This window comes from Nyctibius grandis, chromosome 17 (genome assembly GCF_013368605.1).
Source record: "Nyctibius grandis isolate bNycGra1 chromosome 17, bNycGra1.pri, whole genome shotgun sequence".
Taxonomy (NCBI): Eukaryota; Metazoa; Chordata; class Aves; order Nyctibiiformes; family Nyctibiidae; genus Nyctibius; species Nyctibius grandis.
The window spans coordinates 11607036-11628263 of NC_090674.1; the positions used below are offsets into that span (position 1 = coordinate 11607036).

The following is a 21228-nucleotide window of genomic DNA, read 5'->3' on the forward strand; positions in this document are numbered from 1 at the left end:
TTGTCTGCTCAAGAATTTGCAAGACACATGAGACACCTGTAAGACCCCCGCTGCCAGCACCACCTGGCTTTGGCGCAGGGTGCAGGAACGTTTTTTGCAGTTTTCACCAGTCTTAGAACATGGAAGAGAATCTTTGCTTGTAATAATGGGAACAAAGGTGGCTTCAGTGAAAATAAATTCCTCACCAAAGAATTTTTAGACAAATGACATTGCTACTTTCTGAAATGACCTTACAGTTTATGTTCTTCGAAATATAAAATGATGAAATGCTAAAAAGAAAAAAAATGTGCAGCTCCACCTGAGTTGAAGAACAATTTTATTGTTGATTTTTATAACATCAGTGCACAAATGTTAAAATATAACCCAACTCCAGAAACATGTGGCTTCAGATTAGATACGCATGATTTTTCTGCTGTGACTGCTGTAAAGCACTGATTACTTTATGAGCAAATGAAGCTTTGCAGGCACAGGACACTTGCTCTGGGGCAAGCTCATGGAATGTATCCTTCTTATGGAGTTATTTAGGAACAGCTTCTCCACCAACAAACAGTGGCAGGGCAAAGTGGCACCAAACAAGGCAAACAGTCCTTAAAAGACTGGTGACCTCGGCCTTGAAACTTGCAGTCAAGAGTGATTAGACAGGACCTTATGAAAGGGGAAGGAGCAGAGAAAAGGAGATGTATATCATGTTTCAGAGCGATTCACTTGGCTGCCTCAGAATGAGAAGAAAGTGGAGCTTCTGTGGCTCACCCTAATGGAAGCCTAAATTTAGGTAGTGGACAAAGTTCCAGCTGAACTGAGTCACCCATATAAAAGGGAAGTGGAGGGTATGGAGGAGAGAGAGGGAGAGAGAGAAAAAAGAAAGGAAAAAAAAAAACAAACCCCACAGCTCCAGACAACAATTACATCCAGATATCAGAAGTACTGTCCCCACCAGGGTAACGAATCTCATGAGCTAGGACAGGCCCATCAGGTTCCTTCCCAAAATCCACTAGGAAGTTTTTATTCACTTTCAATCCACCTCTTTCAGTATCCACATCAATTTGCAGCATAACAGAGCCTTCCCTGAAAAAGGGACAAGAAAACAGACATTGGGAAAAGGACTCGTATTTGTTGCTCTCCTCTTCCGTATTTGGGCAGGATTTGTCTTCATTTAATATAAAATGGAGAGAACGTCAGATTTAAACCGGGCTTAGCAGGTCTCAAAAGTGAGTTACATTGCCTCAGTGAAACCTGCAACCTCAAATTAGCAATGAACAAATGAAAATTAATAGCTGTTGTAACTTATAAATGACCAGGCAAGTCATTTGATGCACTGTGCCCTCCTGTGGCCATCGGGAAGATCATCTCCTCTCTTTAATTCCAAAAAGCAGGAAGTCCTGCTGCTGCACCAAAGGCAGTTTGGAAGTACTACAGATCCCAGGAGGCTAGGTCACGTTCACCGGTTTCTTCCCATTCTCATCTACTTCCAAGTAGATCATGATTTCAACAAACAGTGTGTGCAGACCCCAGCTTTTGTGTGCCTGCTGAGCAAGGATGGATTCTGGCTAACGGGTAAAACATCTAGGTTGGGAGGCTGTGTACAAAAAGTGACTGGATTCAGCCTCCCTGCATGGGAACTTTGCTCTGTGTGCCAGCTGGTCCATGCATACCACTGTTTAAGAAAGAAATCTTGAACATGGGCTTGTGCAGTCATCCTCGTTTACCAAAGTTTTCTTACCTGACAAGATCTGGGTAGAACTGCTTGTCCCAGCCACTGTAGAGAGAGGTGGTGACATACAATCTCTTCCCATCCAAACTAAGCTGAATCATCTGAGGTCCACCTGGCACCCTCTTCCCCTAAAATTATAATAGAGAACAAGGAGCTCAAGACAAGCTGCCATGGAGGTTGAATGAAGGAAATGCAACAGCAAGGAGAAACAAAACAGCATGGCTGTTCTGCTACTCAGAGAACCTTCCAGTACTTTCAAATCCTTGACACAGGAGCACCAAATCCCGTTTTGGAGAGAGAACAGTTTTATTGTGAGTCTTATTCCTTACTAACAGGGAGCCTTGAAGCCATTTCAGATGAGTTCCACTTAACTCACAGAATGTAAGAAAGTAAGAGCTGAAAGATTCAGGTTGCTGCACTTGGACAGAAGCATCAAAAATCAAGCAAGAAGTGGGTGGCGTAACACAGCTGCAAATAAGAACACGTCTGCACTGCAGCTGGGTCAGAAGCTGCGCTATGAACAAAAGGAGTATGTGGGACTTCCTGAAACTGCCTTCGGTGGCCAACAGATCTTAGCCGTGACCATACTCAGTTCTTGCACATCTGGAGACTTTCCATAGGTAGCTGCCTTGATGCTAATAATATTAATGCACATTGATAATGATCAGAGACAAATAATGCTCTTTCATTCTTCTATCACAATGCCAGGTGCCATCGAACTTGAGTTCAACCATGAGTTGTTGAAAGATTATCAGCAGCAATGATGGCAGTGTGATGAATGCAGACTGCATTAGCTTTAAATTAGCTAGCTAACAACAGCAGGGAAGATGTAATTACACAGGGTTCAGTACAGTTGAACAGCTTGTCCAATTCCACCAGGGACCCAGAACACTTACCAGGATTTACTAGCTCCAGTCCATGCTGACATGTGATACCTGCCCAGGCTGTAAGCCAAGACACAAACCAGCTCAGGTACGGCTTTGTATGTTGCACATCTGACTGAGGTGTAGATATATTTCGAGATGGATTACTATTAGCAGAGCACTAACAACGTGCATGCAAGGAAAACTTACTTTGATCACAAATGGCTCTGGCTGACACTGCAATTCCTTGTCTTCCACTACAGCTACAGGCCCACCTTTCGTGATGCTGCCTCCCAGAAACACCTGTAACCAAGGGCATGTGTGAGGAATGGCGTCGGCTGTCAAAGGAACATGAAAGCGATACAGTGACACTACTCAAGCAAAAGTCAATTGTCATTTTCTCCTTTTAAAATAAAAGGAAATAAAAAGACTGTAGTGCCCTTGTACATGACACCTTTTCTGACGCTGGCTTACCTGCCCCACCAGCCTGGGCTTACGGGTGTCGGAGATGTCGTACTGGCGGATGTCTCCGTGCAGCCAGTTGCTGAAGTACAGGAATCTGTCGTCCAGCGAGATGAGGATGTCAGTAATAAGACCTTTAAGAAAATATTCAGTAGCAAAGTCAGGAGACGGACAAGACCAGCAACAGACAAGACCACAAGCCTATAATATTTCAAAATTCCAGTCATAGTAGCCTCTGAAAAATATGTTAAGATATGGGCTGAACAAACACAATCAACCTTGGAAACCCAGTGCCTACTCAAAGGCGGTGCAGGCTCTACCTGCATGCCCAGGACCACTCCTGAACACTGTGAGTTCATGCTGAAAGACCCAAACTCCAAGTACTTTTCTAGAGAAACCGACCTCAAGCACTGAGCAGTGTGGAGCAGAGGTCTGACCGTCTCCTACTTGGTGGCTCACAGGCAAGGCTAATTTGGTTACATCAGAAGTACCCAAACAGAAACTTAGTATTTTACAAGAAAAGTGTTTATCCTTTAAGGATAAGATTTTGCAAAAAGCTACACTGTACCCATGAACTGAAGAGGACAACACCCCATTTCTTTTCCAAACATGCTCTCACTAACCAGGCATGTCAGGGAGAAGCCATCCTTGCACCTTCTTGCTGGGTACTTCAATCACCTTCTCTGCTGCCCAGTCTCCTTTCTGCAGAAGGCACAGGAGAGAACACAGCATTATTATTGCCTTAATGTCAGCCACAAGGGCTCAGCTGTGCATGACAGAGGGAGGAGAAGCAAACAGTGCTATTTATTTAACAAGTGCTGTACAGAGGTGATATGCACACTGCAAATAAGTGTTGCCAAGGGGCGAGGATGGTAACTGCACTGCCAGTGAGGACGTTAATGATTATACTATGCAACGACATCTCAGAGTGCTGTAACAGCAGCAGAACTAAAGACTGCCAGTCTCCTACAGCTTGGTGTCCTATCTGTCTCCAGGTTGCCCTCTAAAATGGCAATAGTTCTACTCCCCTGTCCATGACCCCATCGCTTTCCCTCCCTCCTCTATCTTCAGGTCTTCCCTACGCTGCCAAATACTGGCTGAGCAGCAGGCAGCACACCTTGACACTGGTGACAAGTTTCACAGGTTGTGATGAGCTGTCCAATTGACACGTTTGTTGATCAGCTTGCAGGCCAGAAAGCAAGCTGTTGGGCTAATGCTGCAGCTACTTCCTCAGTGCAAGTGTTCATTAGATTGTCTCGGGTTCAAGTGTTCACTAATGTTCCTATCATTGGCAAGACCTTCGCCTCTGTGAGACTTTCACAATTCATTAACTGTGATTAAAATGATCAGCAAGTTATTGTGGGGAGCAGGAGCGCTGGAAGTGGGGCTGACTGACCAGCACCATGACCTCTTAAGCTTTGCTTCCTTTCAGGATCAGGCTGCTGAAGAGTTGCATGCTGGACATGAGCCATACGGCTGCAGAGATACCCAAAATGCCTACCAACTGCAGTTGCCCACGGTAGCTCTGTGCTAGCCATGGGTTTCATTACTCACCTCTGTCTTGTAGAACCGATGCACTGCACCACTCAGAGCACACCCAACAAACCCTTCTGCAGCATCTGGTCTGTGGAGGAATCGAATTTCCAGAGGGATGGAGCCCTTCCCTAAGTCAATGGCCTGAACGTAGGTGTGGGTGCTCCAGTCCCACACGTTGATGCGGCGGCCATAATGCCCTAATGGATCAGGTCAGACACAAATAAGCACAGATGCTATTACTGTAACAAAGAATCACTTTTACTTTTGAGAGTTTAAACAAATGCTCCCTCACCTCTCTCTATGTCAGCTGGGTTAAATCCACCTGCCAAGGCTTTGGGGGCTCCCCATTCAGTGCTCATCATGACATTATGTCGTGGCTGATACCAAAAGTCATAATTCAGGGGGGGTACCTTTTCCCCATGCTCCCAATTTCCTTTCACTTCAAAGGTCTCTCCATCCAGCAAAATAAAGCCACCTGACATAAAAACAGAAGAAAATTGTTTGAAGACATTCGGACAGATTCACAGCCCTAAATAAGATAAATAATACATTAATATTTAAATGTCTATTTTCTAAACACGCTGTAAAATGCAACCCTATGCTTAAGGAACATTTTGTGATTCTGTTGTCATCGCTTTTGTGGACTACAGCAAATGAAAGCTGGATTTTTAAAGAACTTTATCATATTGTGATGAATTTTCTAAGCTTCAGTTTGCTCTATTTCTACTCAAGTCATTCCAAGAAATCAGTTAGCCCTCCTAGAGCACATTTCAACTAAGGGATATCTTAGAGAAGATCCTGGAGAAGTCACCTCTGGTTTTCTCTGCTTGCCACCAGTATCCTTGAATTACGTACATAATACGCATCTATTCAAGGACATGTTTGCCCACGATCCACAAGAGAAAAACCCTGTGAAAAGGGGCAGGGTTCACCACTTACCATCTGAAGTATGTTTCTTCTAATAGTATTTCTCTTTAGATGTCAGGTGTTTTACAACTGAATAGGTAACAAAACTTACACACAAAGAATCCTTCAAAAGTTTTAAACAGAAAATGCAATCTAGAACAGCTTGAGAGACTTAATTTACATTAGACAGTGAGGCAAAGAGGATTTAGGTTGGCAACAGAATGTTTCATGCCCAAGTCACAAACACTGAGCTGAGACAGATTATGTCCAAAAGCAGTTCCTCCTTGCTCTGTGCTGAAGGGACCCAAGTGAAATGTTAATGGGCTTCTTGCTCATACTATAACTATATAACACTTTTCTAGAGTAATGAAGGGAGTGAATACCTTTTCCATTGCCAGACGGGTCTCCCAAACAGCTGATTAAGATGTCACCGCTGCCCAGACAGTGAGAGGTGTGAGGATTAGCCACGTTACCCTTCCAGAACAACTCCACTGGCTCAACAATCTAAAATGAGCATACACAGAGTCATAGTCACCTTCCCCGAGATCACTACAGAACACCAGCTCCACCCCTAACAGTTCAAGTTTCAAAGAGCGAGGAAGGAGTGGGAATGGCGTGTGTGCGAGGGGGATTGTTTCTTTTGCTGTTTTGTTTTTTGAGTACCTGCCACCTCCTGCGTTCTGCTCTGCCCAGGAACACAGTACCATTTACTTGTATTTCTTCAGTGCAAGATTTTTACGCGTAGTTTATCGACAAATTGAAAGAGTTTCAAAACTCCCACAAGTTCCTAATGTTTGACAGAAGTTTCCGTAACTGTTCTGGCTCTCCTATTCTAATTTGAAGTTGGAATCCATAAATCACTGTCTGATGGTCAAAATATAAGAAATAAAACCCCAGCTTAAAGTCATTTAAAGACACCTTATGCATTCTAGGAGCTCGCAAGTCTGTTCCCACATCCACCACGTAAATCCGAGAAGAGATCAGACTTGGCAGAATCAGACGATTTCTTCTCTTTGTGGCATCCCCAAAGCAGCTGCTACAGGCGTTCCACCCGGAGTGGTGGAGCTCATCCCGCAGGTTCGGCATGGGCAGGCGATGGATCACCTACAGTCAGAGACAGACTTAAGGGTCACTCTGGTATAGTTTTTCCTGTAGGCAAAGAAATGGGTCTTTATGTCAAAGCATAAATTAATAAAGAGCAGACGGAAACTGCTAGTTGTTATTCAGGAAGCAGCTTCAGCCCGAGATATGCAGAGCTGAAGCTGTAAAGTGGGAGAAGAAAGTTGGACATAGCATTTGTTAAATGTTGTACGCTATTAAATTAATCCAAATCTTCAAAAGACTCTCTCTAATTAAGGAGACATGGAATAATGATATAGGAAAAAACAACAGAAAAAACCATCCCTTGTCCATGTGCTGCAAGTCCCTGACTTTACAAGATTTGCTTGATTACACCTGGGGCTGACTGTAGCAAACTGACACGTTCGTTTGCACTCTTGCTTCTGATTTTTACTCTTCCACTGTATAACTAAGAAAAGTTGAAAGATTACAGCTAAGTTTTATCAAAGTTTTAGGAGATTGGTTTCCTCCACTCCTCCGCAATAAAACTCTAAGCAGTAGCTATTAAAAAAAAAAAAAGAACAAATTATGGAAATCTTTGCTGCTCCTTAAAGACACGGAGATCAGAGTCCAAAGTATCTTCAGTGATTTGGGTCATACAAGCACTGCATGTTTAAATGCAGTTTAGTGTACACTATTTGCAGTAACAAACTGAGCAGCTTAAGGACAGTCTTGCCAATATTTTGGATCTGGTATATCGGCAGCCACCTACCTGCAGCTTTCCCTTTGTAAAGTCAATGGATTAGATTTATAATGTCTAATGTGTAGAATTTCCCGGGGTATCAGACATCCTACATTATCAACTCCGTCTATACAGCTGACACACCCTGAGGAAATATCACCTTCTAGAGCTTAATACTCATGCTCAGTCTAAATTAGTAAGTGTTACAAAAAGAACTATTAAAATACTAAGCACAAAAATGCTCTGAAAGCGTCTTGAGACTAACGAGACAGATGTTAGCTCTGAGTAACCTACTAAGAAAAACAGCAGAGGATTTGATTGGTTCTACTACATCTACAAATATCTACTTGAAGACGATTATGCGAGCCCAAATACCCACAGCCTAGGCCACGGGGCACCGGAGCCATGCTACAGCCAGGTACCTGGCAATAGTGTGGAGACTTGGGGTCAACGTCCACAGTGGCCAGGTAGTCAGGCTTCTCTGTCCCAGTGTTTCTGTAGATACAAGGCACGTACACAATCTCCTCCCGGGGACCTTTCAAGGCAGAAGACTTGTTTAACACATCAAAAGAGACCACTTTTACAAAAGGCCGTGGGTAACTTTAAGCTCTATTTTGCAGCGTAGAAACCCAGAAGAGTTTGTTGCATGCGAGCACCCTGCAGCCACACACACATCTAAGCCCTGACCCAGGGTTTAGCACTATGATTCAGTGCACTCATGGCAACACGCTGGCATGCTTTGCCCAGAGTTGGGTGCACAATGAAATAAAATCTCTTCTGATATTTAGTGACTCCTTGGCCTCGCTAATTAATGAGCCAATCTGAAAGGCATCTACCTAGTCTTCATCTAATTTGAAAACAATTCCTTTACTGATAGCCTGGGGTTAGAAAAGGTGTTACCGTACTTGCCTTTCATGGCATCCAGAGGAGTTGCATATCCTGGACCGCACGCTCCGCATTTTGCTGATTGGAGAAAAAAAAGTTGTTGTTTTAATTTCCAAATTATTTCAAAGCGTATCTCTAAGGAGACACGGGCTTTGCATTCAGACTGACAAATCCTAGATCCAATTTTTACATTGCCAAACACCTGTAAGTCCCACTGACTCCAGCCAGTGCTGAGGTTACTTGAGTTCCTGAAAATACACACAGTCTGACACTCCATGCTCAAAAATAATGGGAAATTTGGGCCTTCATTTCAAGGAGTCCAGCCTCACAATTTTTAAACACATTCATGTATGACAAGGGTCTGGGATTTAAGAAAATTGTGTTAAATGTTTTACAGGGAGCTGCTGAATCACTGCCAGATGAGTAAGGAGACAGATTGCCCAATTTGAACAACTCATTTTATTATTACTGGAAAGCCTCCACTCCTTCTCTGCATATAAATGCTGCAGAAGTGGTTAGTTTTAAGGATTTACAGCCTGGGTAAGAGGTGATACTGCAGGTGACCAGAAAGGGCAAGAGGGACAAAAATTTGAGTGCTGGGCAGCAGGATGCCAGCGTATTTTTTCAATATGACATGAAGTGAAACACGTGTTGACAGAATCAGAAACACCGCAGAGTTGCCTCCCTCCGTACCTCAAGTGTCTGTAACAAAAATAAGCAAACCAGCTAATTATTTGCCATTCCCTGATATTTAAAAAGAGAAGTTTATAGCAACGGTTTATTTCAGAATGCCAGGGATCTGAGATTTCAAACCCAGAGGCAGTGACAGCTCCAGAGCCCATTTAGCCACGGAGCCTTTGCTTGAAGGCGAAATGCTGCCAGCAATCCACCGCCTGCACGGGGAGGCTCATCGCTTTAAAAGCTGGATCTTCTCAAAAAGAGTAATTTAGTGCTTTAGGTTTAATTTCACATTCTTTGTGAAATATTTTTATCTGGAAACACAAAATATGAAGTTTGCTTTGTTCCATTTACGTCTAAGCCACAATTTAAACTTTATTCCAATTTTCTCAATCACCGAAATTAGCAGGAACTCAGCATGCATTAGACCACAGCTTAATTAGCATTGCAAATGCAGTTTTCTGCAGATTACTTTGAGAAAAAGATTATTTGTGCCAAATTGTTTTCCAGAGAAAACATACAGCAAGATGATGAACATTTTCTCTTCCTTCTTCTCATACACATTTTTTTATCCTTTCCCTCTGATCTTGTTTGAACACTCTTTTATTCTGAACCATTGTATCTAACTGCCTGAAGGCACCCGCGGATGACGCAAGCCTTTCCTCGTTACACGATGCCAAGCTCATTTGGGAATACAAAAGAAGGTTTTTGTCACGAAACTGTGATTTGTACCATCTTGCAGCAACGTTTTAACAATAATATTTGCATCGCTGTATTAATAATCCATGGTCAAACATGTTAATATTACTGATTACGTTCCAGATCCCCCATTAGTGTGGCAGCTGACCAAGTGTTTGGAGCACCAGGAAGCGGACACTGTATCACAGAGATGTGGTTTGCAAACTCCAGCGAGGACAAAAGCATTAGGAGCTTAAAGTTAGGTGGAATAAATCTGGGCCAAACTGGGCTTTTTGCAGTTCCTGAGTGATCAGAAAGTCCTCTGAAGTTAAGGTGCGTGCATGGGTTAAACACTGACATATTAAAGAATGCAGGTAGGCAAATCTGGGTGTTGGTTGTGTTAAACTGCTGAAATAAACACAGAAATGGGAAAAAAGAAGTTAGTGTATCAGCTGTACTACAGCCACGACAAGACACAGACCTTACAGAACCAGAGAGACAAAAGCAGCACGTTCCTCCTGGAATACGAGCCTTTTCCCAAGTAACAACTTATGCAAGCAGGCTTTAATGGTCTGTTAAATTTTTGAAGAGTAGTTCAAGCCTTGATCTGCCGCACTGCCAAGAGCACACTTCTCCAAACCTTGAGACCGATCAATCACCATCGTGCTACTTCAAGCCTTGAGGTGCAGTATTTAACTCACTCTTCATGCACTGCCTAGCGACTTACAGGCTGCCACCACCCGTCAGACACGAGTGTCATCACCACAGGCTACAAACTGAAACTCACAGTTTGTCAGGACGCAAAGCAAAACAACTATGATCGCACTATTAGTGCTAAAGAAAGCACAAAAAGATAAACATTGACCCTCGGCAGATAAACCAGACCAGCCACTTCTGCTGAGTCAGAATCATTGGTTTTGTCTGTGTAATAACTGCTTTTTCTCACCAAGATCTACAATCCTACCCTGCTTTGTGAAAACACACTGTAAGTACCCCCCCCCCCCGCAAACGACACAGTAATATACTACACATGCAAAACAACTTCCATCTGGTTTAGTCCCCTCCCTCCATTTCCCGTCCATGTAACCAGAAACGCAAATCCATAAAAATTATATGGTCTATCACAAAAATATCAGCAAAAAGTTAAGTTCTGCTCCTCAGTTTCCCAGCAATCTTCCTACGCGTCGCTCACGTTCACTATCAAGCAGAGCAGCGAGTCCAAACGCTTGTTTCAGTTTCTAAATGCTGAGGTACTAAAAGAGACATTTAATGGTAGCATAAATGGCATTTACTGATAGCATTAGAGCTACTTAATTAAAACCACAGGGGTTTCCAATAGCTTAAAGAAGTAAACCTTGTAACAGGCAGAGGGATCGCTGAACTTCGGCCCCGCGTCTCTCCTCACCAGTCCACCCCGCTGACGAACCCACCGGCCCCTGCCCACGAGTTCCACAGTGCCAAAGCGCAGCCAAAAGCGGCAGATCCCGGCTGGAGCCAGGGGACGGGGCTCTTACCCATGTCGGATCGGACGCTGCTGGGTGTGCACACGAGGAAGCACAGCCGCCGGGACTGGATTTATGGCAGCAGAAGCTGCCTGGAGAGGGTCATATATACCAGAGCGAAGGGGCGGGCAGGACCAGGGAGAGAAGCTGCCAAGGGGAGGGTCCAGCGCAGCTGGTGTGCAGGGGACGGGGACAGAAACCGAGCTCCTGCTTCCCGGGGAAGAGTGGAGGAACCTTCCAAAGCTCCACCTGAGCCCACGTCCTCCGCTGCGCCCGGCTCTGACACCGCTGCACCTCCCGCCTGCTCCTGTTTATATTCCAGATACGTTTGTCTGGGTATTTCGTACCCACGCAGAGAGCGCCTGCACGCTTCCTAACAGCAAAAGGGGAAACAGTTGTGCTTAAAAACTCTTGATTTTGGGCAAGGTTTCAAGTTCTCCAGGAGCCAGTGCGTGCCGGAGCGGATCCCAGCTCTCAGCTGTGGCGGGCTTGGCAGGCTGCAATGTTTTTAACATTTCACGGCCGTTCGAGCCCTTAAACAAGGCAGCTACAAAAAGGCAACTTGCCTGCTGAAAACTTCACGGAATTACGTCTTAAATAAGATTCTTTCAAGATTGACAGCTGCCCTGGAGTACTGGAAAACCTGGATTCCCCTCTTTATTCCATCCGGGATTCTGCTAAATGGTCCCTAATGAGAATTAGTCTATTATTTCCCATTGATTTTTTAAAGGACAGCACTTCTCCCCAGGCAATATTACCTCTGTCATTTCCAAAACATTCTCCAAAGAGGATACTGCATTTTACAACCCTGTCCCACTTCTCTGCCTTTTACATGAGCCACCAGGAACAGCAGAAAAACTAAACGGTGCTGAAACGCTGGAACTGTTTAAGCAACTCCCCCCATTAGGCCATGTCAGGGAGATCTGATAAACAACCTATAACTACCCATTTATTTATGTTTATTTAGTGAATGGAGCCTTTTTTTTCCTGATCATGAATTAGACAGACGTGGTCTGTTAACTTGTTTACTGCTTCAGACTGCTAGCTAAATATTTTGTGCAAACAAATTATTGCTCAAAAATGCTTTTCTCCAAATTTTGGGCTCCATACTCCACAGCTGCAGTTAGATACTTGAACTTTGGGATGGGCCATCCAAGTCCTGTCTCTCTCATCTCACTTGATGGGCTTAGTTTTGCTGATTAAAAAAAAAGAACTTTTTGGGGAAAAAAAAGGGTATTTTTATTATTTTTGTCCACAAATCTTTAGTGTCTGTTGGACTGTTCATCTTTTATTAAGAATTCCTTGCATATCTATCACTCTTTCTGGTCTTTTCCTCCTCAGGTACAGCTTTGTCTGTCCAACAGTTCCTTCCTTTCTTAACTTTTCATTTTAAAACACTACTTTACTATACATAAGCTTGATTCAGTGTTTTTTAGAGCCCCTATTAAACAATGTAATCTGTTTCACAGACTCGAGAGACTGTGTTCTCAGGAGGCACCACGGAACACTAACTGAAGATCCACCTCAAGGACTCAGACCTGTCTTTTCAGACCAGCGTGCTCCTGAAGAACCCCAGGGACACTGAAGGGACTCCACGGGTAACGGGAGTTCACAAACATCACTCCAATTACACGATCTATGATCCGAATTTTAGGCAGAGTGGGTGGAAATTCAGTCATTCTCAGCAATGACCTACTTCTGCTACCATCAAAATCAAAATCACCGGGAGTTTTAGCTGTCGAGGTCAGCAGGAGGCCAGTCAGGCCAGTGCACACATCCAGTCCCACGCACGGAGTAATACCGCCGGAGAGCAGGGGGAGAACGTAACACAAACAGCACAAAAATGTCCAAACTGATCAGGCAATAGTTCACTTCTGTTTAAATTATCTGACCCCACACGGAACGCGCTATCGCTCAGGATGAAAACCACATTTTATTGAATCATCAGTGCTCTTGGCTAACGCCTCATGCCACTGTGGAGGCAGTGGGATCTGCTGCACGCCTCGGGACGTGTCTACCGCAAGCAGAAAACCAGAGGAAGGCCAAGGTGAGTCCGTACACACCCGGAGGCTTTGGAACAGCGCTTGGAGGCAGCCCGGAGCAGGGAAGTTGCAGAAGAGGTGCTCGAGATTAGAAGAAGCGTGTGCCAAAGGGGGCGGTCGGGAACAGCCTGGTGAAAACTGTACAAACAGCTCATGAGATAAGTGAAATCGGGTTGTGTTAAAAAAAACACACACCAGCAGCCACAAATACTTTCACCTCGTCCTTCACAGCCCAACCGACACCGCACCGCCTTTCTGCAGCCTCTACACAGCTCCTACTACCGCGATACCCAGCGTTGCAGCTCAGACTCCTGCAACACTTTTGGCAGGTGCAGGCCTGACTTTTGTATCCTGCATCTAGAAATTAATCTTGTTAAAGTGTCATCCTTGAGGTTTGCAAACAGACTTTATCAAAGTAGAATACTTTTTATCAGCACATCTGCCTGCCTTGGCTCGAGAGGTGGTTATAATATATCATTATATTTATAGCAGCACAAAGAAGAATGTGTAGGCAGGGCCAAACACACTGCTCCTGGCCCATACCTTTTCATGGCATCTGAGCTCCAGATTGTGCTTGAGATAAATTCTGATTGGGTTCAAAACCATCTGACGAGATGGTTTATCTAGTCTGTTGTTTCACGTACCAAAGATGCCCCCAAACCCTCGCTCCTCTACTCTGTGTACCGTTCATGAAGTGCTGTGTGGGACAAAGAACTCAGTTTTCTTCTCAAAGCAAGCCTGGAAACACAGGCCTGCACACCACCTGTCCCATCCCAACTCTTCACTACATTTTTGTTACGTTTCACAAACAATATGGAATGAGTTCAAGTATTACCAGGATTTCAGATGCTCTGACTTTTATTCTTTGTGAGATTTTGCACAGCTCATTCTCAGCTGACACAGCACGGTGCATGTCTCATATTTTGATGTACTGTTTTTCAGATGTTTGATTCAGATTCTTCCAATATAATGTGGAAACTCTTTATTTTGAATCTTTAGATTCTACACTGGATCTACCAACAATTATGCCAATTCTTTCAATTACCATTAGAATGAAAAATAAACTGTAAGCTCTCTGCTTTAACTAATGTCCTATATATGATGTATGCAGAGTATGTGGCATACTGGCCTCTCGTCTTTTATTGAGAGACTGTATAAAAGCACTATAAAAAGAATTAATTATAATGATTAACCATTATAAACTGGATCGGGCATGTATCAGAAAGTTCATATAAAGTGACATGAAGTAGCTACAGCCTGACTTAGAAATGATTTCTTTTCTTCACTGCCCTGGACAAGTTTCAAGCTGGCCATCTGTCACCCTTTCTGTCTGCCTTACTCCTGATGACTTTTTGAACTCGGTAACGTGTTTACAGAATGAAGCAACCAAAAGTTGTGTGTTTTGTTTGTATGATTTGTCCTGCAATCATACAGAGAGCAAAAGCTCTTCAGGAGTAGGATCAGGACCTTTACATTGCACTCATATTTTCATTCTAGTCATATAACTAATACAAACAACATCCCTCCTCCCTCTCCAAACATCTCTAGCCTCTCTCCAAAACAAGAATATGAGAACAAAAACCTAAATGTCATTGTCAAAGAGCACAGCAACTAAGAATTCCCTGTTGTGCGTTTGGCTTGGTACACAGTTTAACAGCAAGGTTTTATCCTTTTAATGTTTACGAAAACATTGTGTCAATTTAAATGAATCTTTACAAAACAGGCAAAATCTTGCAAACCTCAGGCAAAAATGTCACAGAGAACATTGCTTGAGTAAAGACTATTGCATTTAGATGAGCAATGTTGTTCCTTTCTTCTCTTGATTGTGCAGAAAGTATTAAAGCAAAGGAAAAAAGAAAAGAAATGCAAACAAACACAACACAAAAATAAAACCCCGAAAGAAACAGCCCAGCAAAACACAGCAATCCACTGGAGACAGATTCATTCACCTCTAAAGGGGATGGGAAAGAAAAAAACCCACACATGAGAAGCAAGAGTCTGATCATCCAATGGACAGCTGGAAAACCCTTCCAACGCCACAAAGGCGAGGGCAGAATAAGACCTGGTGAAGGATTATGATCAGGAAAAATTATTAAGCAGCCATTGTGTTTGCAAAGTCAAGCATTCCTTAATAAAAGCTACAGTTAAGGGTGTCAGTGTAAATTAAATTCAATCCCCTTTTATGCTGATATAAATTAAATTCAGTTGCCTTTTAAATGCGCATTGCAAATCCTACCTTGAGAAATAACTCACCATTATTATTTCATGATACACACCTAATTCAATTCATTGAGCAGTTGATACATTTTAACCATCAATATTTAGTGCGTAACCCCAAGTTTAGCAAGAAACATTGCATTTAAACCAAGCCTTCAGAATTCCTTTCTCAGTTTATTTATCTGGATATTTGTGCCCAACCTCACGTGGAATCAGAGGCCGGCCGAAAAGCCTTAGCGAGAATTTGTCTTAAAGCAGCACGGGAGCAGGTCTCCACGCACTAATTGATGTCAAGTTGGCAAAGTGATCATCTGCAGCACAACTGTTGACATCCTTCTTTGAACTTCGCTGATATTTGCAAACCACATTATTGTTCGTTAATTGCAATATAAAATGCTACATCAATATGGCAATTTCGTTGGCAGCCAGCGTTAAGTAACTATACATGTAACAATAAATGGTGCTTTTGACAACTTCCAAATGTTATCACAAATCTTAGAACAGAGATTTGTGTTAAATCCTGCAGTGATGCTACCTGAAGGAATGACAGTTTTATAAGAGGCAACATGCTAAGCCTCACATTTATGGAGAGCGCATGGCTCGAAGTTGAAACAAGTACAAAAATTATTAGTTTTAATAATTTCATAATGTTTAAAGAAATTGTGTAATCTTGGAGAGCCCGATCTTTTACTTCAAGGTTGATAATAATGAAATGACAACCACCAGATGTTTAGAGAAACTGCAAAGGGAAATCTCAGCTGGGACTTGACAAGACAAACAAAACCGCTGATTAAAAGGACAGACTTTTTTATAGCCACAACAGCTTCCTGCAGAGAAACATCTTGATCCTGGGCCAAATCCCAGAGTCCTGTCGGCTAGAGGCCTCTGGCTCGATTTTTATTAAGACTTCCCTCGAGCAGGTTTCTTCTGCAGTGGTAGGTTGTTTGCCTAAGTAATTAGCTCCTGTTTTGTGGATAGTCCTGTCATTCTTTCAGGACTAGCATTATTAGCTGTCAGGAAAACGTTGCCACCTCTTAGTGCTTTCTAAGGAAAGGAACCTCGCTCCTTATTTGTACCTTTGTTGTTCAATTAGGCGCTCTCAAGAATAAAGGAGAGACCTGTATTAGCTGACAAGCTGGAACATAACACGCTTTAGGATCCCTTCAAGTGTTTGGTGCCCTCTAAAAATAAATGTTCAGGTTTGATCCACCCGAGGCCCTGGCGGTGGGGCGCCGCGGGCCTGGGGGCAGCGCTAGGCCTCGCGCGGGGCCTGGGCAGGCCCGGCCGCCGCCCCCCGCCATCACCCCGCGGCCGGGGCCAGCCCCGCAGCCCCCCGGGGGCGGCCGCCGCGGAGGGAGAGGCCGGGGGGCGCCCGCCCGCCTTCGCGCTTCACACAGACTCCGTCAGGGCCGGGGCAGAGGCCGCGCCGGACTCGCGGTGACGTCACCGCGCCGCGCGCCAATCGCCGCACCGCCCCGCGGCCCAGAAGGAAATGACGTCACCGTATCCCTCCGCCAGCCAGGTCCCCTTTTTGTGTGTGTATGTGTGTGTGCGCGCGCCTGCGGGCGCCTCGCGCGTGTATCAGCCCGCCGGGCGCTCTTTTTTCTTCCCTCTGACGGGAGGGGGGGGGCACGGGGGGACACACACACACGCCAAGCACGGAGCCGCCCCCCGCGAGAGCGTACCGGGGGAGCGCAGGATCAGAGCTCCTTCCTCCGCCGCCTCCTCCTCCTCCTCAGCATCGCGCCCGGGCTCATGCCACCTGCCCTCCCCAGCCGCTCGCCTCGCCGGGGGAGCGGCGGAGCGCGGCGGGGGCGCGGGGCCCTGTAGGAGCGAGCGGCGGCGGCGGGAGAGCGCGGCGGCGGCGGCGAGGCCAGGTGAGGCGGTGCGGGCCCGTTATGTGGGGGGGGGGGCGCGCCGCCGCCGTGCGCGGGCGGCGGTCGGTGACCGCTGGAACCGGTTCGAACCGCCCGGGTCTGGGGGAGAAGAGGGGGGGGCGCGGCGGGGCCGGAGCGCGCCGTACACAAAGCGGTGGCGGCGGGAGGAGGAGGGAGGGCTCGGGGCCGCCGAGGCGGGGGACGGGGAGGAGCCGCGGCGGCTCCCGCGGGGCGGCGGAATGCCGGGGCCGCCGCTCGCCCGGCGGGCGCTGAGGGAGGCGGACGGATCCGCACACACCCCCTCCGCCGTGGGGGGGGGGGCGGTGAGGCGGCACCGGCAGCTCCCTCCGCTGCTCCCCCCCCCCCCGTTCCCCGCCGCCGCCGCACGGAGCCCCCCGGCGCCCAGCGGGGCCGCCGCTCGCGGGGTGCCCGTCCCCGGGGAGGGGGCGGCCGCCTCCTCGCCGTCCTGCCTCCCCCTCCTCCTGTTCCCGTAGCTGGTGCTGGGTGGGCGGCCATGTTGGGCATGGGGATTATTTTTCTCTCTCTTTCTTAGCCGCCACAATGCGCTGGGGGTGGGTTCTGCGTTGCTTCTCTGGAGAAATGTCCTTTTCGCCCCTTTTGAGGGGAAGTTATCAGTGGGGGGGGTCTCTGCCCATCCCCTCGCAGGCTGAGAGCCCCCCCGGCCTGCTCGTTCCCCACCTTCCCAGAGTGGTTCCCCCTCTCCGTTGCCTCCTCGGCTCAGGGGAGCCGGGCTCGCCAGCCCACCCCTCTCCTCAGCGGCTTCCCCTGGGCGGTGGGGTCTGGGCCGCTCGCTTCTCCCTTCGGTGTCATCCTCTGGTGACAAGAGAGGTCTCACCACCCCGGCACCGGCTCTCCAGTGGAACAGGGTCTTCCCAGGCACATCTGAGTAGGTGCAGAGGGGAAACTGTTCTTGTTATTTGTTTCCCTGAGCTTGCAGGCCCTCTCCGTATGCTTCCTTGCCTGCCCCGTCCCCTTACACTGGCAGATCTTGGATTGCTCGCCGCACTTGGCCAGCGCTTCCTCCCTGGTAAGCAGCTCGCCCCGACATACCTGCTCGCCTGCCCCATTGCTGGGTCAGGAATTCAGTTTAGCGGGTTCTTCTGGAGAAGGACTGAGATCACTAAAAGACTTATGCAGAACACCCCGTGGCTGATTCTCCTGGCTAGAGGTATCACCAATTCGATGTTTGGTATCGTCAAGATGTTTGCCTGGCCCCCACTGTGGTCCTGCTCATCTCATTATCTGGGGAGCCCTGACTGCAGCATTCGGGCATCCTCGCTCTGCTTCTTCCCCTTGGCTGGGAAGCCACGCGAAGCGTGTGTGGAGGTGAAGGAGAGGCCTGAATCCTGCTGCCCAACACCCTTGCAGAAAACGCGCAACACATGACAACACACACAGCTTTATTAACTTGGCAGCAGTTGCAGCTGTCACCAAGACGTACCAAATGGGGCAGGAGTGAGTGATCGGAAGTGGGGGTAGAGGGTAGGGGGGATCTGTTGCTTCTTTTAGGAAATACTTTGCAAGGATATACAAGTTATGCATCTTCCCTACTCTGGTTCTCCGTGTGTACTATCTCACAGCTTCAGGTTGTTGCAGTTGCTAGTTTTTATCGTTGAACGTGAAGCCAAGCTTACTGCTTGGACATCTTTTTTTCAGTCATGTAACTATTAGCGTGCGTAAGGCTGTCCTCCAGGGCTGCCCGCCCAGGAGCTTGCTCTCTGTTGCCACTCCAACTCTGTTGCTGGGGTTCTGCAAATGTTACTTACAGTTGTTCTTGTGGGTATATACGGTTACGTTGTTTGTGTGCACCATCCCCACAGCTGCTTAGATACTGTCAGAGAACCTCCGACTGTCTTCGTGCGAGCAGACCTGCACCCGCATTGATATGAGTGCTCCACGCTGTCTCCTCACACAAGAGCCCGTTGCAGAAACGTAGCTACAGGCACGCTCTTGGCCTCTAGAAGCTTCAAGGTAGTCCCGTGCTCACAAAATGCACCAAAAGTGTTGAGCCAGTCTGTAGAACCAGAGAATCAGAAAGTGGTTTGTTTCCAACTTTAAGGTAGATAACAATCGTTATAATTGAGTGTGTAATAATACATTTTAATTAGCAGGCATCACACACTTCAAAGCCTTTAATAAAACATATAGGACTTGAAATGATAGCGTTCGTAGGAAATGTAATACGCCTTTTGAAATTATTTCAGTACCCAGCACAGTCAAGTCAACCACATCAGTCAACAGAAAGTAAATTTACCTTGGCCTGAAGGATGTAACTGTTGAGCTCTGGCGTTCAGCTCGCGCAGCGCCTTTCACCTCCCCTCCTCTTCCAGAGGTGTTGCTCATGACAAATAGCCCTATAACCAGAAATGAAAACATCATCCAATATGTGTTTTCATCACTTAGATTGTATCAGTTTTGGGCTGTGCCAGTTAGTCATTAAAAGCCACTGAAGAGCATGATCTCTTTTTTCAGGGCAGGGATTGCACCGTGTCCTGATAGCAGAAACCGATCTTGTAGGATTCATTTGCATTTAATGTAACCTCATTGGGTTTCTAGGTTCTTAAAAAGTTAAGATACGTTCCTTGCTGTTAAGGACACATTATTGAAAGTAAGTGAGAAAATAAGTAACAGGACAGCAATTCTGTTGAGGCTGCATGTTCACCCCGGGAGGACGTAATGGAGAGAAGAAGTGGCCGTTCAGAAGGAGAACTTGGACAAGAGCGTTGATTTATGCATTAATTTCTATCCTAAAGCGTGCATTGAATCATCTCCTTGAGCTTATTTGTAGGTCTCTTAAAGACAGACCCTTGATCTTGTATTTTAGATTTTCTTTTCTGGACTGGCAGGAGGGCAGGAGGTTGTTTTATAGTTGAGGGAAAGGACTGGGGTGTTGATGGCATTATAGCTATGCTGTAATTAAATGTTTGGTGGCAAATCTAGACTGGCATAAAAACTGCCAAACCTTTGGCAAGAAGGATGAAGAAAGTTTATACACCTGGTGCTAAGAACATCATCTTCTGGGATGTAGTCTGTGCACAGCCTACCTCTGCCTCTTGTTGTGGGGCAGAGCAGCCGCGTCCCCGCGTTTCGGTGAGTCGGTGGGACACAGTTTGCCCTGGGTGCGTTTCTTCCTTCCCCATGGCACCATCTCCAGCCCGCAGTATCTTCTCTCTAGGAGCCGAGATTCCCTGTGCGGACACGTTGCAGGGACCGACTCTTTGTTCTGGGGCTGCTTTGTGCCAGCCCTGCCCCGAGCTGCCGCGCTGCCAGGTGTCGCTGGGGTGAGTAAGGTGTGAGAACTCGCAGGAGTCAGCTTTGTGCTGAAGCTTGTTAGTTGTAGACTTTTGGAAGATGCAAGGCCCATCTTTAAAGTTCATAAACTATTTCCTCAACTTTCATTCAGTCCTTCATCACTAATAGTCAACTGTGAGCGCGGGTCCCCTGTGGGGAAAAAACTACCAGTGTGTAAATGCTGTGTGCTGATACTTGGGCTGATCCTCACTGTGTATTCACTTGGGTTTTTACATTGTAAATTCGCATGAAGAAACATTTTCTCTTTTGAAAATGTGAGTCAAGCTTTAAATTAGGATTCGTGAAGGCTTGGTGGTATCTTTTGAGAGTAGGGTATCTGTTATATAGAATGACTGAATTTGCTACCCGTTTTGTGATGGTCAGAGCATAAACGTGTTTGCCTCTGGAGCTCATTCCTGTCCAGAGAAAGGCAACACAAGCAGCTCAGGAGGAGCAGAGGCTCCTGGGTCCTTCGCTGCTCTGTCAAAACCTCCCGCATTCGATCTGCACAAGGCTGATGAGTTCTTCCTTGGTTTTCCATCAGTGAAGTACGTGGCTGTGTTCATACCTCTGTAGGTAACACCGTGTTGGAGGGAGGACGTTGTGAAATCCTGGGTAACAGTCTCTCTCCCTTGGAGTAACAGTCTCTGTCCCTCCTCTTTGTTCTGTCTTTAAACAAAATTCAGCGTTTTGCTTTACCAAGTCACCTGTATCGTGGAGTACGTACTTATTTCTGACCTGCTAGCCTGCCCTTAAGA

At 46.3% G+C, this 21228-nt stretch overlaps 2 protein-coding genes across 5 annotated transcripts in view; one reads left to right on the forward strand and one right to left on the reverse strand.

Moving 5' to 3' along the window:
• Positions 1-298: 298 nt before the first annotated feature.
• LOC137671117 (methanethiol oxidase-like) lies at positions 299-11130 on the reverse strand. The gene is made up of 12 exons (XM_068414464.1): positions 11035-11130; positions 8189-8242; positions 7702-7814; positions 6397-6582; positions 5862-5982; positions 4865-5047; positions 4591-4769; positions 3660-3738; positions 3049-3170; positions 2785-2877; positions 1721-1839; positions 299-1065 (listed from the first exon to the last, which is right to left on the reverse strand). The coding sequence occupies exons 1-12, from the start codon at positions 11036-11038 to the stop codon at positions 903-905; spliced, it is 1416 nt and encodes a 471-aa protein (XP_068270565.1). The 5' UTR covers positions 11039-11130; the 3' UTR covers positions 299-902.
• Positions 11131-16828: 5698 nt separating this feature from the next.
• Positions 16829-21228, forward strand: part of POGZ (pogo transposable element derived with ZNF domain) — a 30258-nt gene continuing 25858 nt past the window's right edge. For all 4 annotated transcript variants that reach the window (XM_068414761.1, XM_068414762.1, XM_068414763.1 and 1 more), the window contains exon 1: positions 16829-17158. The gene's annotated coding sequence lies outside the window, so the exon portion shown is untranslated. The remainder of the gene's footprint in view (positions 17159-21228) is intronic.